This window comes from Pan paniscus, chromosome 13 (assembly GCF_029289425.2).
Source record: "Pan paniscus chromosome 13, NHGRI_mPanPan1-v2.0_pri, whole genome shotgun sequence".
NCBI lineage: Eukaryota > Metazoa > Chordata > Mammalia > Primates > Hominidae > Pan > Pan paniscus.
In genome coordinates, this window is record NC_073262.2 from 103,188,766 (window position 1) to 103,203,832 (window position 15,067).

A 15,067-nucleotide genomic window follows, 5' to 3' on the forward strand; every position below is an offset into this window, starting at 1 on the left:
TGCATGCATCACATAGTTCTCATGCCATGGTTTTCAGCTCCATCAGGTCATTTAAGGTCTTCTCTATGCTGTTTATTCTAGTTAGCCATTTGTCTAATCTGTTTTCAAGGGTTTTAGCTTCTTTGCGATGGGTTTGAACATCCTCCTTTAGCTCGGAGAAGTTTGTTATTACAGATCATCTAAAACCTTCTTCTCTCCACTCGTCAAAGTCATTCTCCATTCAGCTTTGTTCCGTTGCTGGCGAGGAGCTGCATTCCTTTTGAGGGGAAGAGGTGCTCTAATTTTTAGAATTTTCAGCTTTCTGCTCTGGTTTCTCCCCATCTTTGTGGTTTTATCTGCCTTTGGTGTTTGACGATGGTGACGTACAGATGGGGTTTTGGTGTGGATGTTCTTTCTCTTTGTTAGTTTTCCTTCTTACAGTCAGGACTCTCAGCTGCAAGTCTGTTGGAGTTTGCTGGAGGTCCACTCCAGACCCTATTTGCCTGGGTATCACCAGTGGAGGCTGCAGAACAGCAAATATTGCAGAATGGCAAATATTGCTGTCTGATCGTTCCTCTGGAAGCTTCATCTCAGAGGGGCACTCGGCCATATGAGGTGTCAGTCGGTCCCTACTGGGAGGTGTCTCCCAGTTAGGCTACTCAGGGGTCAGGGACCCACTTGAGGCAATAGTCTGTCCATTCTCAGATCTCAAACCCTGGGCTGGGGGAACCACTACTCTCTTCAAAGCTGTCAGACAGGGACATTTAAGTCTGCAGAAATTTCTGCTGCCTTTTGTTCAGCTATGCCCTCCGCCAGAGGTGGAGTCTACAGAGGCAGTCAGGCCTCCTTGAGCTGCGGGGTGCTCCACCCGCTTCAAGCTTCCTGGCCGCTTTGTTTACCTACTCAAGCCTCAGCAATGGTGGGCACCCGTCCCCCAGCCTGGCTGCTGCCTTGCAGTTCAACCTCAGACTGCTGTGCTAGCAAGAGCGAGGCTCCGTGGGCATGGGACCCTCTGAGCCATGTGCGGGATATAATCTCCTGGTGTGCCATTTGCTAAGACTGTTGGAAAAGCACAGTATTAGGGTGGGAGTGACCCAATTTTCCAGGTGCTGTGTGTCAAGGCTTCCCTTGGCTAGGAAAGGGAATTCCCTGACCCCTTGCACTTCCCAGGTGAGGCGATGCCTTGCAGTGCTTCGGTTCACACTCCGTGGGCTGCACCCACTGTCCTGTACCAACTCTCCAACAAGCCCCACTGAGATGAACCTGGTACCTCAGTTGGAAATGCAGAAATCACCCGTCTTCTGCATCGTTCATGCTGGGTGCTATAGACTGGAGCTGTTCCTATTTGGTCATCTTGGAACCTCTCTTATTCTTTTAATGCCTGTAGTATCTGTAGTGAGAACCTTTCTTTCCTGATTTTTGTAATTTGTATGTTTAATCAAACTAGCTAGAGGTGTGTCAGTTTTATTGTTCATTTAACAAACTCAGCTTTTGGCTTCATTGATTTTATTTTTCTCAGTTTTATGTTTTATATTTCATTGGTGTCTATTTTTAAATTATTTCCTTTCTTGTATTTACTTTTAAAAACATAGAGATATATAATTCACTTAATATAAAATTTCTTATCACATGAAATTCACCCTTTTAAAGTATACAGTGCAGTGGTTTTAGTATATTCACAAAGCTTTGAATCTTCACCCTGTTCATTTCTAAAATATTTCAATCTCTAAAAGGGAATCTCATATCTATAGCAGTCTCCATTCTCCACCCGCCTAGCCCCTAACAACTGCTAATCTACTTTCTGTCTAAATGGATTTGGCCATTTTGGATATTTCATATGAATGGAATCATAAAATATGTGGCCTTTTGTGTCTGGCTTTTTTCACTTAGCATATTGTTTTCAAGGTTCATTCATGTTGTAGCACATATGAGCATTGCATTACTTTTTATGGAGGGACAATAATTCTGTTGTATGGATATACCATGTTTTGTTTATCCATTCATCAATCAATGGACATTTGTATTGTTTCCACTTTTTGGCTATTATGAATAATGCTGCAATAAACATTCATGTACAAATTTTTGTGTGGACATACATTTTCAGTTCTCTTGAATATATGCCTAGCAGTGGAATTGCTGGGTCATCTGGTAACTCCGTGTTTAACTTTTGGAGAAACTGCCAAATTGTTTTTCCAAGCTTCTGCACCATTTTACATTCCCGCCAGCACAGTATTTTGACACTGATTTCTCCATCTCCTCACCAACACTTGTTAATAATTATCTATTCTTGTGAGTATAGCCATCTAGGAGTATGAAGTAGTATTGCATCATGGTTTTTATTTGTAGTTCCCTATTAATTAATGATGTCAAGTATATTTTTATGTACTTATTGGCCATTTGCATATCAAGATCATTCTCTTTTGATTATCTTTTCCATGTGAGTTTAAATCATGTTTTTCTATTGCTTCATATATTGGATAATATTAGATTGCACCTGGGTATTGTGTATCCCTTGTTGGAGAAAATGTAGATTCAGTTATGCTCACCCAAAGAGTTTTGATGTTTCAATTTTAATAGGCACTAACCTTGTCTGAACCCAAAATAAGCAACATCTGAAATCTCATTTTAGTTGTTTTATCCTTAGATAGCTGCTTCGAATCTTCCTCATATATATGGGATTCAGAGGTCAGCTAGATATTTGGGGAGCATTTATACACAAAATTTGGGGCTCTCCTCTTTACCTCTCTTATCTGACATTTCCCCCCATCACTTTACAGCTGTTACAGTTGCCCTGAATTCTAACCTTGAACCAATAAGACTGTAGGTTTCCAACTTTTTTTGAATGTGGCACCAGCTGAGGCTGTAAAACAATGGGAAACTCACTCTTCTTCCAAGTGTTGGTACCCCCTTCGCTAGCTCTCTACTTGCTTTTTGTCCATTCACTGACTTCTAGTAGTTGTTTTTTAAAATATTTTGTCCAGAATTTATAGTCATTATGTTAGGTAGGGTTGGTCTGATAGTAACTTTTAGCCATTACCAGAAGCAGAACCTCTCCGTTTATTTTTGTTAACTTGTTTCCTCAAGTGGTATAGAAATTTCCTCCCAACAGCTATTCTACTGGTAGTTGCCTTTAAATTTCTCATAAATATTTATCAGAAATATTTTATTTTTCTTATTATAAATTATTTTAAAATATCTGTGATTTCCTTGGAATACAAGATAGCTCTTTACTGTTTGTGGACGATATTACTCTTTATTCTTTGAATTCAAATATGTCAGTGTATCAAATTATTTCTGTGGGTTTCTGTCAGTTTTCTTCCCATAGATTTAATTACTCTAGGAATAATGATTTTAGTGTACTTGGATGCCTTTTGGAAACATAGCAAACTTATGTCACACATAATTTTATAAACAATTACATTTGCTAGAAACCAAAGGAAGATTTTTGGGTATTACATAGAATTAATTTTATGAAAAGTATAAATATTATACATGGCTATTTGTAAGTACATTTGAACTTTTTTCATTTGCTTAATAGTAGTCTTCTAATAGCACAAGAAGTAAATATATAAATTATCTTCTTTTGGGGCCACTGTGACTAAGGGGTTAAGAAGCATTCATGTTTCCTTCCAAGTTCTGTTCTAGTAGGAACTACTCATTTCCTACCTTTAAGTGTCTTCATTGAACTTGAAAAAGTACCAGGTGGATTTGTGGTTCGATCTTAAATAGAATATAGAAATAACTGCCTATGCATTTAAAGAAAATTTATAAAATACATAATTTCTCATTTCCTTCCCACTTGCCTTTAGGGTTCCATTAACTTCAAATGATGATGAAGATGAAGATAAAGAGAAAATGCAGTGTGACAACAATATTAAATCAAAGACATTACCTGATATTCCCTCTTCAGGATCAACAACACAACCTTTATCAACTCAGGATAATTCGGAAGTGTTATTTCTTAAAGAGAATAATCAAAATGTATATGGTTTAGATGATTCAGAACATATTTCTTCTATAGTTGATGTACCTCCCAGAGGTGAGATTGTTTTAAAAATTCGTTTTGAGTATTTGTATTAGTTACATTCATCAGATGTTCTTCCTGAGGGCAATTATATATAACAGTTAATAAGTTAGCTCTCTTATGTTACAGATTTGCTAACTTCTGCCATTTAAAACTGCTGGTGATAGATTTAATTTTAAAGTAAATATGCTGACAAACATCACATCCACAGTGGCCTAATACTGTTACTCTGGAAGAAATATTTAGAAATAAATGGACCTAATGAGCTTTTCTCAATATCTTAGCTTATGATTTGAAAGATACCATATATTTACTTAGTTTTACCCTCTTTTTTTGTAGATATGAAAATTGGGGGCCTAGATAGGTATAGAGACTCTTTGAAGATCATCACCAGTTAATTAATGGTAAAGCAAAAACTTGAGTCTGGGTAATGGTTGAGCAAGAAAAAAGATGGCATTTACATTTTATTTACATAGTATTCCTAAATGATAATCTGTGGTGTAGTCTGGTGCTTACAGATTTGCCATAGATTTTCAGACTGGGATATGGAACTATAACAATTTTGAATTTAGAGCTTAGAATTGTTTTTCCTTTCTGAAAATGTGTGTGTGTGTGTGTGTGTATGTGTGTGGGCATATGTATATGTATATAATATATACACACACATACACATATATACACACATATATATGGTATACATATAATGTATACAGTATACATATATACATGTGTGTATATATTTACACACATACAAACATATTAATATATGTATATATAATTTATATAAATTTTAGCTGCCTGTTGATAGTCTTTGATAGCAATCCTTTTCAGAGCTATCACTATTATTTGGGTTCATTTGCTGGCCTCCTTTCACTCTAGAAATGTATGCTAATGGTTCTACTGTTGGCTGTACTCCACTCTACTGTTGGGGCTGAGGCAGAATTCTCAGTATATATTTTCTGTAGATACAAATGTAAAATGTGATTTAGGAGTACTCATCATTTCTAACTTATTTTCTTATAAGCATAGATTCTTAGTAATATTAGGATCTGATCAGAACACATTGTCAGAAATTATATCTGTGAAACAGCTTGATTTCGAATCTAATTTGTTTAAGGTAACTTATTTATTTCATTACTTGTTTCTGAGTTTTGTTTTCCTTTTCTTAATAGAAAGCCATTCCCACTCAGACCAAAGTTCTAAGACTTCTCTAATGAGTGAGATGAGAAACGCCCAGTCTATTGGCCACAGATGGGAGAAACCATCTCCTAGTAATGTGACTGAAAGGAAGAAGCGTGGGTCATCTTGGGAATCAAATAATCTTTCTGCAGACACTCCCTGTGCAACAGTTTTAGATAAACAACACATTTCAAGTCCAGAATTAAATTGCAATAATGAGATAAATGGTCATACTAATGAAACAAATACTGAAATGCAAAGAAATAAACAGGATCTTCCTGGCTTATCTTCTGAGTCTGCCAGAGAACCTAATGCAGAGTGCATGAATCAAGTTGAGGATAATGATGACTTTCAATTGCAGAAAACTGTGTATGATGCTGACATGGATTTAACTGCTAGTGAAGTCAGCAAAATTGTCACAGTTTCAACAGGCATTAAAAAGAAAAGTAATAAAAAAACAAATGAACATGGAATGAAAACTTTCAGAAAAGTGAAAGATTCCAGCTCTGAAAAAAACAGAGAAAGATCAAAGAGACAGTTTAAAAATAGTTCAGATGTCGATATTGGGGAAAAGATTGAAAACAGGACAGAAAGATCTGATGTCCTGGATGGCAAAAGGGATGCAGAAGATCCCGATTTTATTTTCAATAATGAACAGCTGGCTCAGATGAATGAACAGCTGGCTCAGGTGAATGAACTGAAGAAAATGACCCTTCAAACTGGCTTTGAACAAGGTGACAGAGAAAATGTACTGTGTAATAAAAAGGAGAAAAGAATAACAAATGAGCAAGAGGAAACATACTCTTTATCCCAAAGTTCAGGTAAATTTCACCAGGAGAGTAAATTTGATAAGGGTCAGAATTCCCTAACTTGTAAGAAAAGTAAAGCTTCTAGACAGACATTTGTGATTCACAAATTAGAAAAAGATAACTTACTCCCAAACCAAAAGGATAAAGTAACCATTTATGAAAACCTAGACGTCACAAATGAATTTCACACAGCCAATCTTTCCACCAAAGATAATGGAAATTTATGTGATTATGGGACCCACAATATATTGGATTTGAAAAAGTATGTCACTGATATTCAACCCTCAGAGCAAAATGAATCAAACATTAATAAGCTTAGAAAGAAAGTAAACCGGAAGACAGAAATAATTTCTGGAATGAACCACATGTATGAGGATAATGATAAAGATGTGGTGCATGTCCTAAAAAAAGGTAATTTTTTTTTCAAAACCCAAGAGGATAAAGAACCTATCTCTGAAAACATAGAAGTTTCCAAAGAGCTTCAAATCCCAGCTCTTTCTACTAGAGATAATGAAAATCGTTGTGACTATAGGACCCAGAATGTGTTGGGTTTGCAAAAGCAGATCATCAATATGTACCCCGTTCAGCAAAATGAATCAAAAGTTAATAAGAAGCTTAGGCAGAAAGTAAATCGGAAGACAGAAATAATTTCTGAAGTGAATCATTTAGATAATGACAAAAGTATAGAATACACAGTTAAAAGTCACTCACTCTTTTTAACTCAAAAAGATAAGGAAATCATCCCTGGAAACCTAGAAGACCCAAGTGAGTTTGAAACACCTGCTCTTTCTACCAAAGATAGTGGAAACCTGTATGATTCTGAGATTCAAAATGTTTTGGGGGTGAAACATGGCCATGATATGCAATCTGCTTGTCAAAATGATTCAAAAATAGGTAAGAAGCCTAGACTAAATGTATATCAAAAGTCAGAAATAATTCCTGAAACCAACCAAATATATGAGAATGATAACAAAGGTGTACATGACCTAGAAAAAGATAACTTCTTCTCTCTAACCCCAAAGGATAAAGAAACAATTTCTGAAAATCTACAAGTCACAAATGAATTTCAAACAGTTGATCTTCTCATCAAAGATAATGGAAATTTATGTGATTATGACACCCAGAATATATTGGAGTTGAAAAAGTATGTTACTGATAGGAAATCTGCTGAGCAAAATGAATCAAAAATAAATCAGAAGCTCAGGAATAAAGTGAATTGGAAGACAGAAATAATTTCTGCAATGAACCAGATATATGAGGATAATGATAAAGATGCACATGTCCAAGAAAGCTATACAAAAGATCTTGATTTTAAAGTAAATAAATCTAAACAAAAACTTGAATGCCAAGACATTATCAATAAACACTATATGGAAGTCAACAGTAATGAAAAGGAAAGTTGTGATCAAATTTTAGATTCCTACAAAGTAGTTAAAAAGCGTAAGAAAGAATCATCATGCAAGGCAAAGAACATTTTGACAAAAGCTAAGAACAAACTTGCTTCACAGTTAACAGAATCTTCACAGACATCTATCTCCTTAGAATCTGATTTAAAACATATTACTAGTGAAGCAGATTCTGATCCAGGAAACCCAGTTGAACTATGTAAGACTCAGAAGCAAAACACTACCACTTTGAATAAGAAAGATCTCCCTTTTGTGGAAGAAATAAAAGAAGGAGAGTGTCAGGTTAAAAAGGTAAATAAAATGACATCTAAGTCAAAGAAAAGGAAGACCTCCATAGATCCTTCTCCAGAGAGCCATGAAGTAATGGAAAGAATACTTGACAGCGTTCAGGGAAAGTCTACTGTATCTGAACAAGCTGATAAGGAAAACAATTTGGAGAATGAGAAAATGGTCAAAAATAAGCCAGACTTTTACACAAAGGCATTTAGATCTTTGTCTGAGATACATTCACCTAACATACAAGATTCTTCCTTTGACAGTGTTCATGAAGGTTTAGTACCTTTGAGCGTTTCTTCTAGTAAAAATGTGATAATAAAAGAAAATTTTGCCTTGGAGTGCTCCCCAGCCTTTCAAGTAAGTGATGATGAGCATGAGAAGATGAACAAGATGAAATTTAAAGTCAACCGGAGAACCCAAAAATCAGGAATAGGTAGGTTAATAACCATTATGAAATGATAAAGTTTTAGAAGTGTTTTGTTTTTTGTTTTCGTTTTTTACTTAGCCAGTGAAGTATTTTCTAACTGGTATTTTTATGGAATTTAAAAACAATATATAACTGAGTACATGATCCATAGAAATAGCATGAAGGAATAAAGAAAGTTTCATACTTTGGGAAATAACAGTGAGAGTATCTTGGACATTTACAACTATAAATGGATTTGGCCTTTACCACAAACTTGTCTAATAAAGACCATAGGCAAATAATTTGCTTTTTCATACATCTGAAGGAAATTGAATGTTTTAAATGTATATAATAATGAATTGTACTGGTTTTTATTTTACTGAAGACAGTTGCATGTTTCTTGAGAGTGAGACTCTTTCCCCATTCAACAACATATATTTAATGTGATCAAACCCTTCTAGATATTATAGAGGATTGAAAAATAAACAATACCAACCCCCTTTCCTCAGATTCCATGTATGTAACAAACATCATGGTGAAATGGAATAAACGATTCTTTAAGCACATGTATTATGCTAAGGGATATAATGGGGAGTAATTTTGACTAGAGGAATCTTCAAATGCATCCTTAAATAGGTAGCATTTTAGGCCCTAAAGGATAAGTAAGATTTTTACCTGTAGTATTTACTTTTTATTTTTTTCCCAGTTATTAAAATAGTACTCATTGCAAAAAAATCAAAAGTAGAGAGTCAGAAAAAGGGAGGGGGAAAAAATCACCTGGGAGAACTTTAGTCCATTTACCATGTGCATGCAGACCCAAATCTATGGAATTTTAAATATATATTTCTTTTGCCATTAGAAATTTTGTAATATTAAACATTCCTATACCAATTAAAAATTTTTACTGGGAGCCTGTTATTTCAATATATGTGTGTAGATCCCTAAGGTTTTGGCGGGTAAGTCAATTCCAGGTAAAAGCACACTGAAGCAAAAGAATTACAAAGGTTTAGAGTTGCAGGATTTGTTAGAAGACTGGTGAGACATTTTTTATCTCTGTGCTCCTCATGGTGCCTTACACAGAGTGAGTGATCAATGGCATATATGTTGAATGAACTGTAATTTGTGTGCTTCCATGAAAAGAGTTGAACTAGGATGAACTTTGGGAGCCATATGTGATTTCAGAATGAAAAAGTTGTAGGCTACTTTGACAGTTTGTTTCAAATGTTAGTCTCTTTCCTCTCAAAATTGAATCAAGATTTAAAATTTGCTGTGGTGATTTGCAGACCACTATATAGCTCATATCTATTTGTATCTCTATATACTTTTTAAAATATTTGTGAAAAATAATATTCTTTTCAGGTGATAGACCATTACAGGACTTGTCAAATACCAGTTTTGTTTCAAATAACACTGCTGAATCTGAAAATAAGTCAGAAGATCTATCTTCAGAACGGACAAGCAGAAGAAGAAGGTGTACTCCTTTCTATTTTAAAGAGCCAAGCCTCAGAGAGTAAGTATTTCAAATGATTTTAGTATGCCATTATAAAATATATCCTTAAAAAAATTTCTGCCTGAATTAGTATTTGAGCACTTCTGATAATTCAATAAAATGTATATTATTGATATGTAACAACCACAGTATGATTTGGGTAAGAGTTGAAGAAATATGTCCTTTGGACAGGCTATTTTTGGGGGGTTGGAGAATTGTCTGGATTTAAATTGATTTGCTTTTGGTTAGTTCCCAGTTCTACTACTGTCATATTTTAAATTGTAGCCTGATACTTATAATTTTTAAAATTTGTGGCCTGTGATTTGCAAGCCATTTTTGTTACCCCATTTGTTTATTTCCTACCTTGTTCCCTAGAAGTCAAAGTGGTTTATGTGTCCTTTACTCTCAAAGAATAACAGTCCTTTCTCTTTATTTTTGTAAATTTCAAACATACCCCAACAAAGAGAATAGTGCCCTCCTCCAATTTATCCATTCCTCAGGTTCAACAGTTATAACACTTTGTCGTATTTGCTTCATGTATCCTTTTTGTTGTATTTTAGAGTCTCAAATATTGAGTCATTTAATTCTTAAAACACTTCGATATATCTCTCTCTAAAAAGTAAGAACTTAAAGTTCTTAGCAAAACTAGACAACAATGATCACATCTAACAAAAAAGAATGATTCTCATGGGTATTTTAAAGCAATAACCAGCAGATGGCAGTAATATAAGGCAGGGTAAAAGAAAATTAAAAGTGAAATTAAGGACCAAGGGGCCTTTCTTTTTTTTTTCTTTTTTTTTTTTTTAAACAGCTATCGAGAGATATAATTCACACAATTTAAACTGTACAATTTAGACCAGATGTGGTGGCTCACACCTGTAATCCCAGCACTGTGGGAGGCTGAGGCAGGTGGATTGCATGAGGCCAGGAGTTCAAGACCAGCCTGGCCAACATGGTGAAACCCCATCTCTACTAAAAATGCAAAAAGTAGCTGGGCATGGTGGCGTGCGCCTGTAGTCCCAGCTGCTCGGGAGGCTGAGGCAGGAGAATCACCTTGAACTCAGAGGCAGATGTTGCGGTGAGCTGAGATTATACCACTGCACTCCAACCTGGGTGACAGAGTGAAACTGTCTCAGAAAAAAAAAGTATGCAATATTCTGGTTTTTAGTATATTCATCAATATGTGCAACCATTACCAGAGTCAATTTTAGAACATTTCTTTACTTAAAAAGAAACCCTGTACCCTTTAGTTATCACTTTCCTATCCTCCCAATTCTAGGCAACCACTAATCAACTTCTTGTCTCTCTAGATTTCCCTGTTCTAGACATTTCATATGAATGGAATAATAGAATATGTGGTCTTTGCAACTGGCTTCTTTCACCCAGCATGTTTTAAAGTTTCTTTCATATCGTAGCATGTATCAGTATTTCAATTCATTTTTATGACTGGATAATATTCCATTGTGTAGATGTACCACATTTTGTTCATCCATTTGTTCTTTGATGGACAATTGGGTTGTTTTCATCTTTTGGCTATTATGAATATGCTACTATGAACATTCTTTTGCAAGGTTTTGTGTGTAAAGTATTGTTTTTTTTTTTTTCTTGGATATATCCCTAGGAGTGGAATTGCTGAGTCTGTTTAATTGTTTGAGGAACTGCCAAGCTGTTTCCAAAACTGCTGTACCATTTTACATGCTTACCAACGATGATGATTTTTAAAAATTTCTCTTTATCTTTACCAACACTTGTTTTTCTGTGACTGATTCTAGCCGTCCTAGTGGGTATGAAGTGTTATTGCATGGTGGTTTTGATTTGCAATCCCCTGATAACTAATGATGTTGAGCGTCTTTTCATGTGCTTACTGGCCATCTGTGTATCTTCCTGGAGAAATGCCTGTTGAGATCCTTTGCCCATGTTTCAGTTGGGTCATTTGCCTTTTAATGAGTTGTAAGTTAAACTTTATTTTGAACTAATTTTAGACTAATGGTAAAGTTGTAAAAATAATACAAAGGTTTCCCATATGGTCCTCTCCCAGCATTCCTTAATTTTAATGTCTTATGTGCCCACAGTAAAATTATCAAAACTAAAGAATTAGCATTGGTACAATACTATTACCAAACTATAGACTTTCACTAACATCACTTTCTGTTTCAGAATTCTATCTGGAGTCCCACATTGCATTTAGTTGTTGTTTCTCCTAAGCATCCTCCAACCTATGACAGTTTTCAGTCTTTTTTTTTTTTTTCTGCCTTGGACACCTTTGAAGACTACTGGTCAGTTTATTTTGTAGAATATCTCTCGGTTTGGGTTTGTCTGATATTTTCTCATGATTGCAATGCAGTTGTGCTTTTTTGGCAAATATTTCACAGAAATTATATGTCCTTCTTGCCTCATTTCAAGGCTTCATGATGTCAATGTGTTTCATTACTAGTCATGTTAGCCTTGATTCCTTGGTTAAGGTGGTGTCTGTTGGGTTTTTTAACTGTGAAGTCACAATCTTTTCCTCTTTTGTTAATGAACATGGGAGGGAGATACTTTGAGTCTATATATTCCATTTCTCAAACTTTCACCCACTAATTTTAGCATCCATTGGTGGATCTTGCCTGCAACAGTACTACTGTGGGTACTACTAGTAGTGATTTTTGATTTCTCCCTTTCCTTCTACATTAATTGGAATTCATCTGTAAGGAAGAGTTGTCTTTTCTATAGATATAGATATAGATATAGATATAGATATAGATATAGATATAGATATATATCATGGGTATCTCTTTTGTTCTATAGATGAAAGTCCAATGCCATCAATATTTATCTTGTTGCTCAAGTTATTCCAACTTTGACCACTAAGAGTTCCTTCAGGTTGGCTTCCGTGTCCTTTTGACATGACTTCATACTATTTGGAGCACTTTCTTACTTTCTGACACACAGGATGTTCCAGTATGTCATAGTGGCTTAATCCTAGTGGCTTAAGTAGCAATCTGGATGCAGCTTAATTAGGTGCTCTGCTTAGGGTCTGACAAAGCTGCACTAAAGGTGTCGTCCAGGCTGGTTCTCATCTGGAGGCTGTGCTGGGGAAGAATCTGCTTCCAAGTCACACAGGTTATTGGCAGAATTCATTTCCTTGTGGTTCTGGACAGAGGGCTTCATCTTCTTCTTGTTGACTAGAGGCTGTCCTTAGCTTCTTGCCACACGGCCTCCTTTACAGCATGGCCACTTACTTCAAAGCCAGCTGTGGAGAATCTCTAGAGCAATTCCTGTAGCAGGATAGAGTCTTATATAACAAAATGTCATCTCGGAAGTGAGACATCTCATCACCTTTGCCAGTGGTCTCCTTGTTTATTGTAGAGGATCTATAGTATGTTTTAATGTCTGGTAGGGCTAGTATCCTCTCATGGTTTTTCTTTTTCATTGTTTCCCTCACTGTTCTTGAATGTTTGTTGTTACAAATGAATCTTAGGATGGTATTGACTTGTCTGGCTCGGTTTCATAACCTTGGCACTGTTGACCTTTGGGGCTAGGTATTTCTCTTTTATGGGAGGCTGTCCTGTGTATTGTAGGATGTTTAGCTGTATCCCTGACCTCCATCCACTAGATGTCAGTAGCACCCTCACATTTATAACAACCAAAAATGTCTCCATATGTTGCAAAATTTCAACCGGGAGGCAAAAGCATCCTGAGTTGAAAACCACTGGTCTATAAGTATTTAGTTTTCTTTGTTGCTATTATATATGGACATGTAACTGATGCCCAATGTTGTTCATATATATGAAAGCTGTTGAATTCTGTGTCAGTTTATATCTTGTTACTTTCTGAACTCTGTTATTCTCTTATCTCACTGATTGTCTTGAGTTCTCCAGGTATAGTATGATATCATCTGAAAATAGAGATAGTTTTACTTCATTACCCCGTTTGTATGCCTCTTACTGTTTTTATATTAGCATTGGCTAATAACTCAGGTACAATGTTAAAATAGTAGCAGGAATAGTAGGCATGCTTGCCTTGTTCCTGATTTTAGTAGAAATGCTTCTGTTGAAGTATTTTTGTCTCTCCATTAAACAAGATACTTGCTGTAGGATTAAGATATGTACATAATTTACTAAGAAAATGCCCCTTGATGCCTATTGAGTGTTTTTATCATGAATGATTGTTGAATTTTGTCAAAGGCTTGTTCAGCATTTATGAAGATAGTAATATACTTCATTTACTTACATGTATTAACATGGCATCTGTTGATGAGTTTTCCAGTACCGAACTAACCTTGCTTTCCTGGAATAAATCTCACTTGGTCATGGAGTATGTTTTTCATAATGTGATGTTGACTTGAGTTTGCCAAAATATTTTGTTTAGAATTTTTATATCAACATTCATAACTGATGTGAGTCTATAGTTATCCACCTTTGAATTGTCTTTATCTGGCCTAGGTATCATATTAAGGGAATCAAGAAAGTCACCGTCTTGGTTCCTTTAATGAAATAATTTATATTTCATTATAATTTATAGTGCATTATAATTTATGTTTATAATTATTTGTATGTATTTTAGAACAGTGGGACTCTCTGGTTTTTGTAAGTTTGTTAGCATCCCCCTCTGAAACCATCTGGACCTAGTACTGTTTTGTGTGGGATAGTTCCTTAATAACGTTGACTGTTTTTTGTGTGTGTGAAAATTAGTCTGTTTAAGCTTTTTTGCTGTAATGGGGTCAATTTTTGTTATTTGTATTTCCACAGGAAATTATCCATTTCATCTAAGATTTCAAATTTATTTGCATAAAAGTCTGCAAAGTATCTTTTATGAATTAGACATGTAAATTAATTTTAAATCTTTTTTCCCATAATTATTTTACCTATATCATTTATTATTTTTTGTGTTTGTTCTTTTTCTCTTTTTCTTGATCAAATTAGGTAGTAGTTTATTTATTAACTTTTCCAAAAAATCAGTACTTTGATTTACTAATTGGATCTATTTTTCTGTTCTCTACTTCACTGATTTCTGCTTCATATTTATTATTTCCTTCTTTGTGTTTTCTTTGATTTACTTTATTATTGTTGTTTTCCCATTAAAATTTATTGTTTTTATTCTTTCATTTATATAAATAACAGTGTTTTATGGCCAGGCACAGTGGCTCACACCTGTAATCCCAATACTTTGGGTGGCTGAGGTGAGAGGATCACTTGAGCCCAAGAGTCGGAGACCAGCCTGGGCAACACAGGGAGACGCTCACTCTACAAAAAATTTAAAAATCAGCCAGGCATGTTGGCATGTGCTTGTAGTCCCAGCTGCTACTAGAGAGGCTGAGGTGGGAGGATAGTTTGGGCCTGGTAGGTCAAGGCTGCAGTGAGCCATGATTGTGCCACTGCACAGAGAAAGATCCTGACTCAAAAAATTAAAAATAAAAATAAGTAAATAGAACACACACACAAAAATTTTTTTTTAAAAGTGTCTTTTGCAATCAATTTTTCTCTGATCAGTGCTTTCAATGTATCTTGATTCTGATAC

General features: G+C 35.3%; 1 protein-coding gene across 2 annotated transcripts in view; it reads left to right on the plus strand.

Annotated features, from left to right (window-relative positions):
* The window catches only part of SGO2 (shugoshin 2), a 57,623-nt gene that overhangs the window by 39,716 nt on the left and 2,840 nt on the right, over window positions 1-15,067 (plus strand). For both annotated transcript variants that reach the window (XM_034954778.3, XM_014344040.4), the window contains 3 exons: window positions 3,789-4,018; window positions 5,176-8,106; window positions 9,439-9,589. In XM_034954778.3, coding sequence (XP_034810669.2) covers window positions 3,789-4,018; window positions 5,176-8,106; window positions 9,439-9,589 — 3,312 coding nt within the window. The remainder of the gene's footprint in view (window positions 1-3,788; window positions 4,019-5,175; window positions 8,107-9,438; window positions 9,590-15,067) is intronic.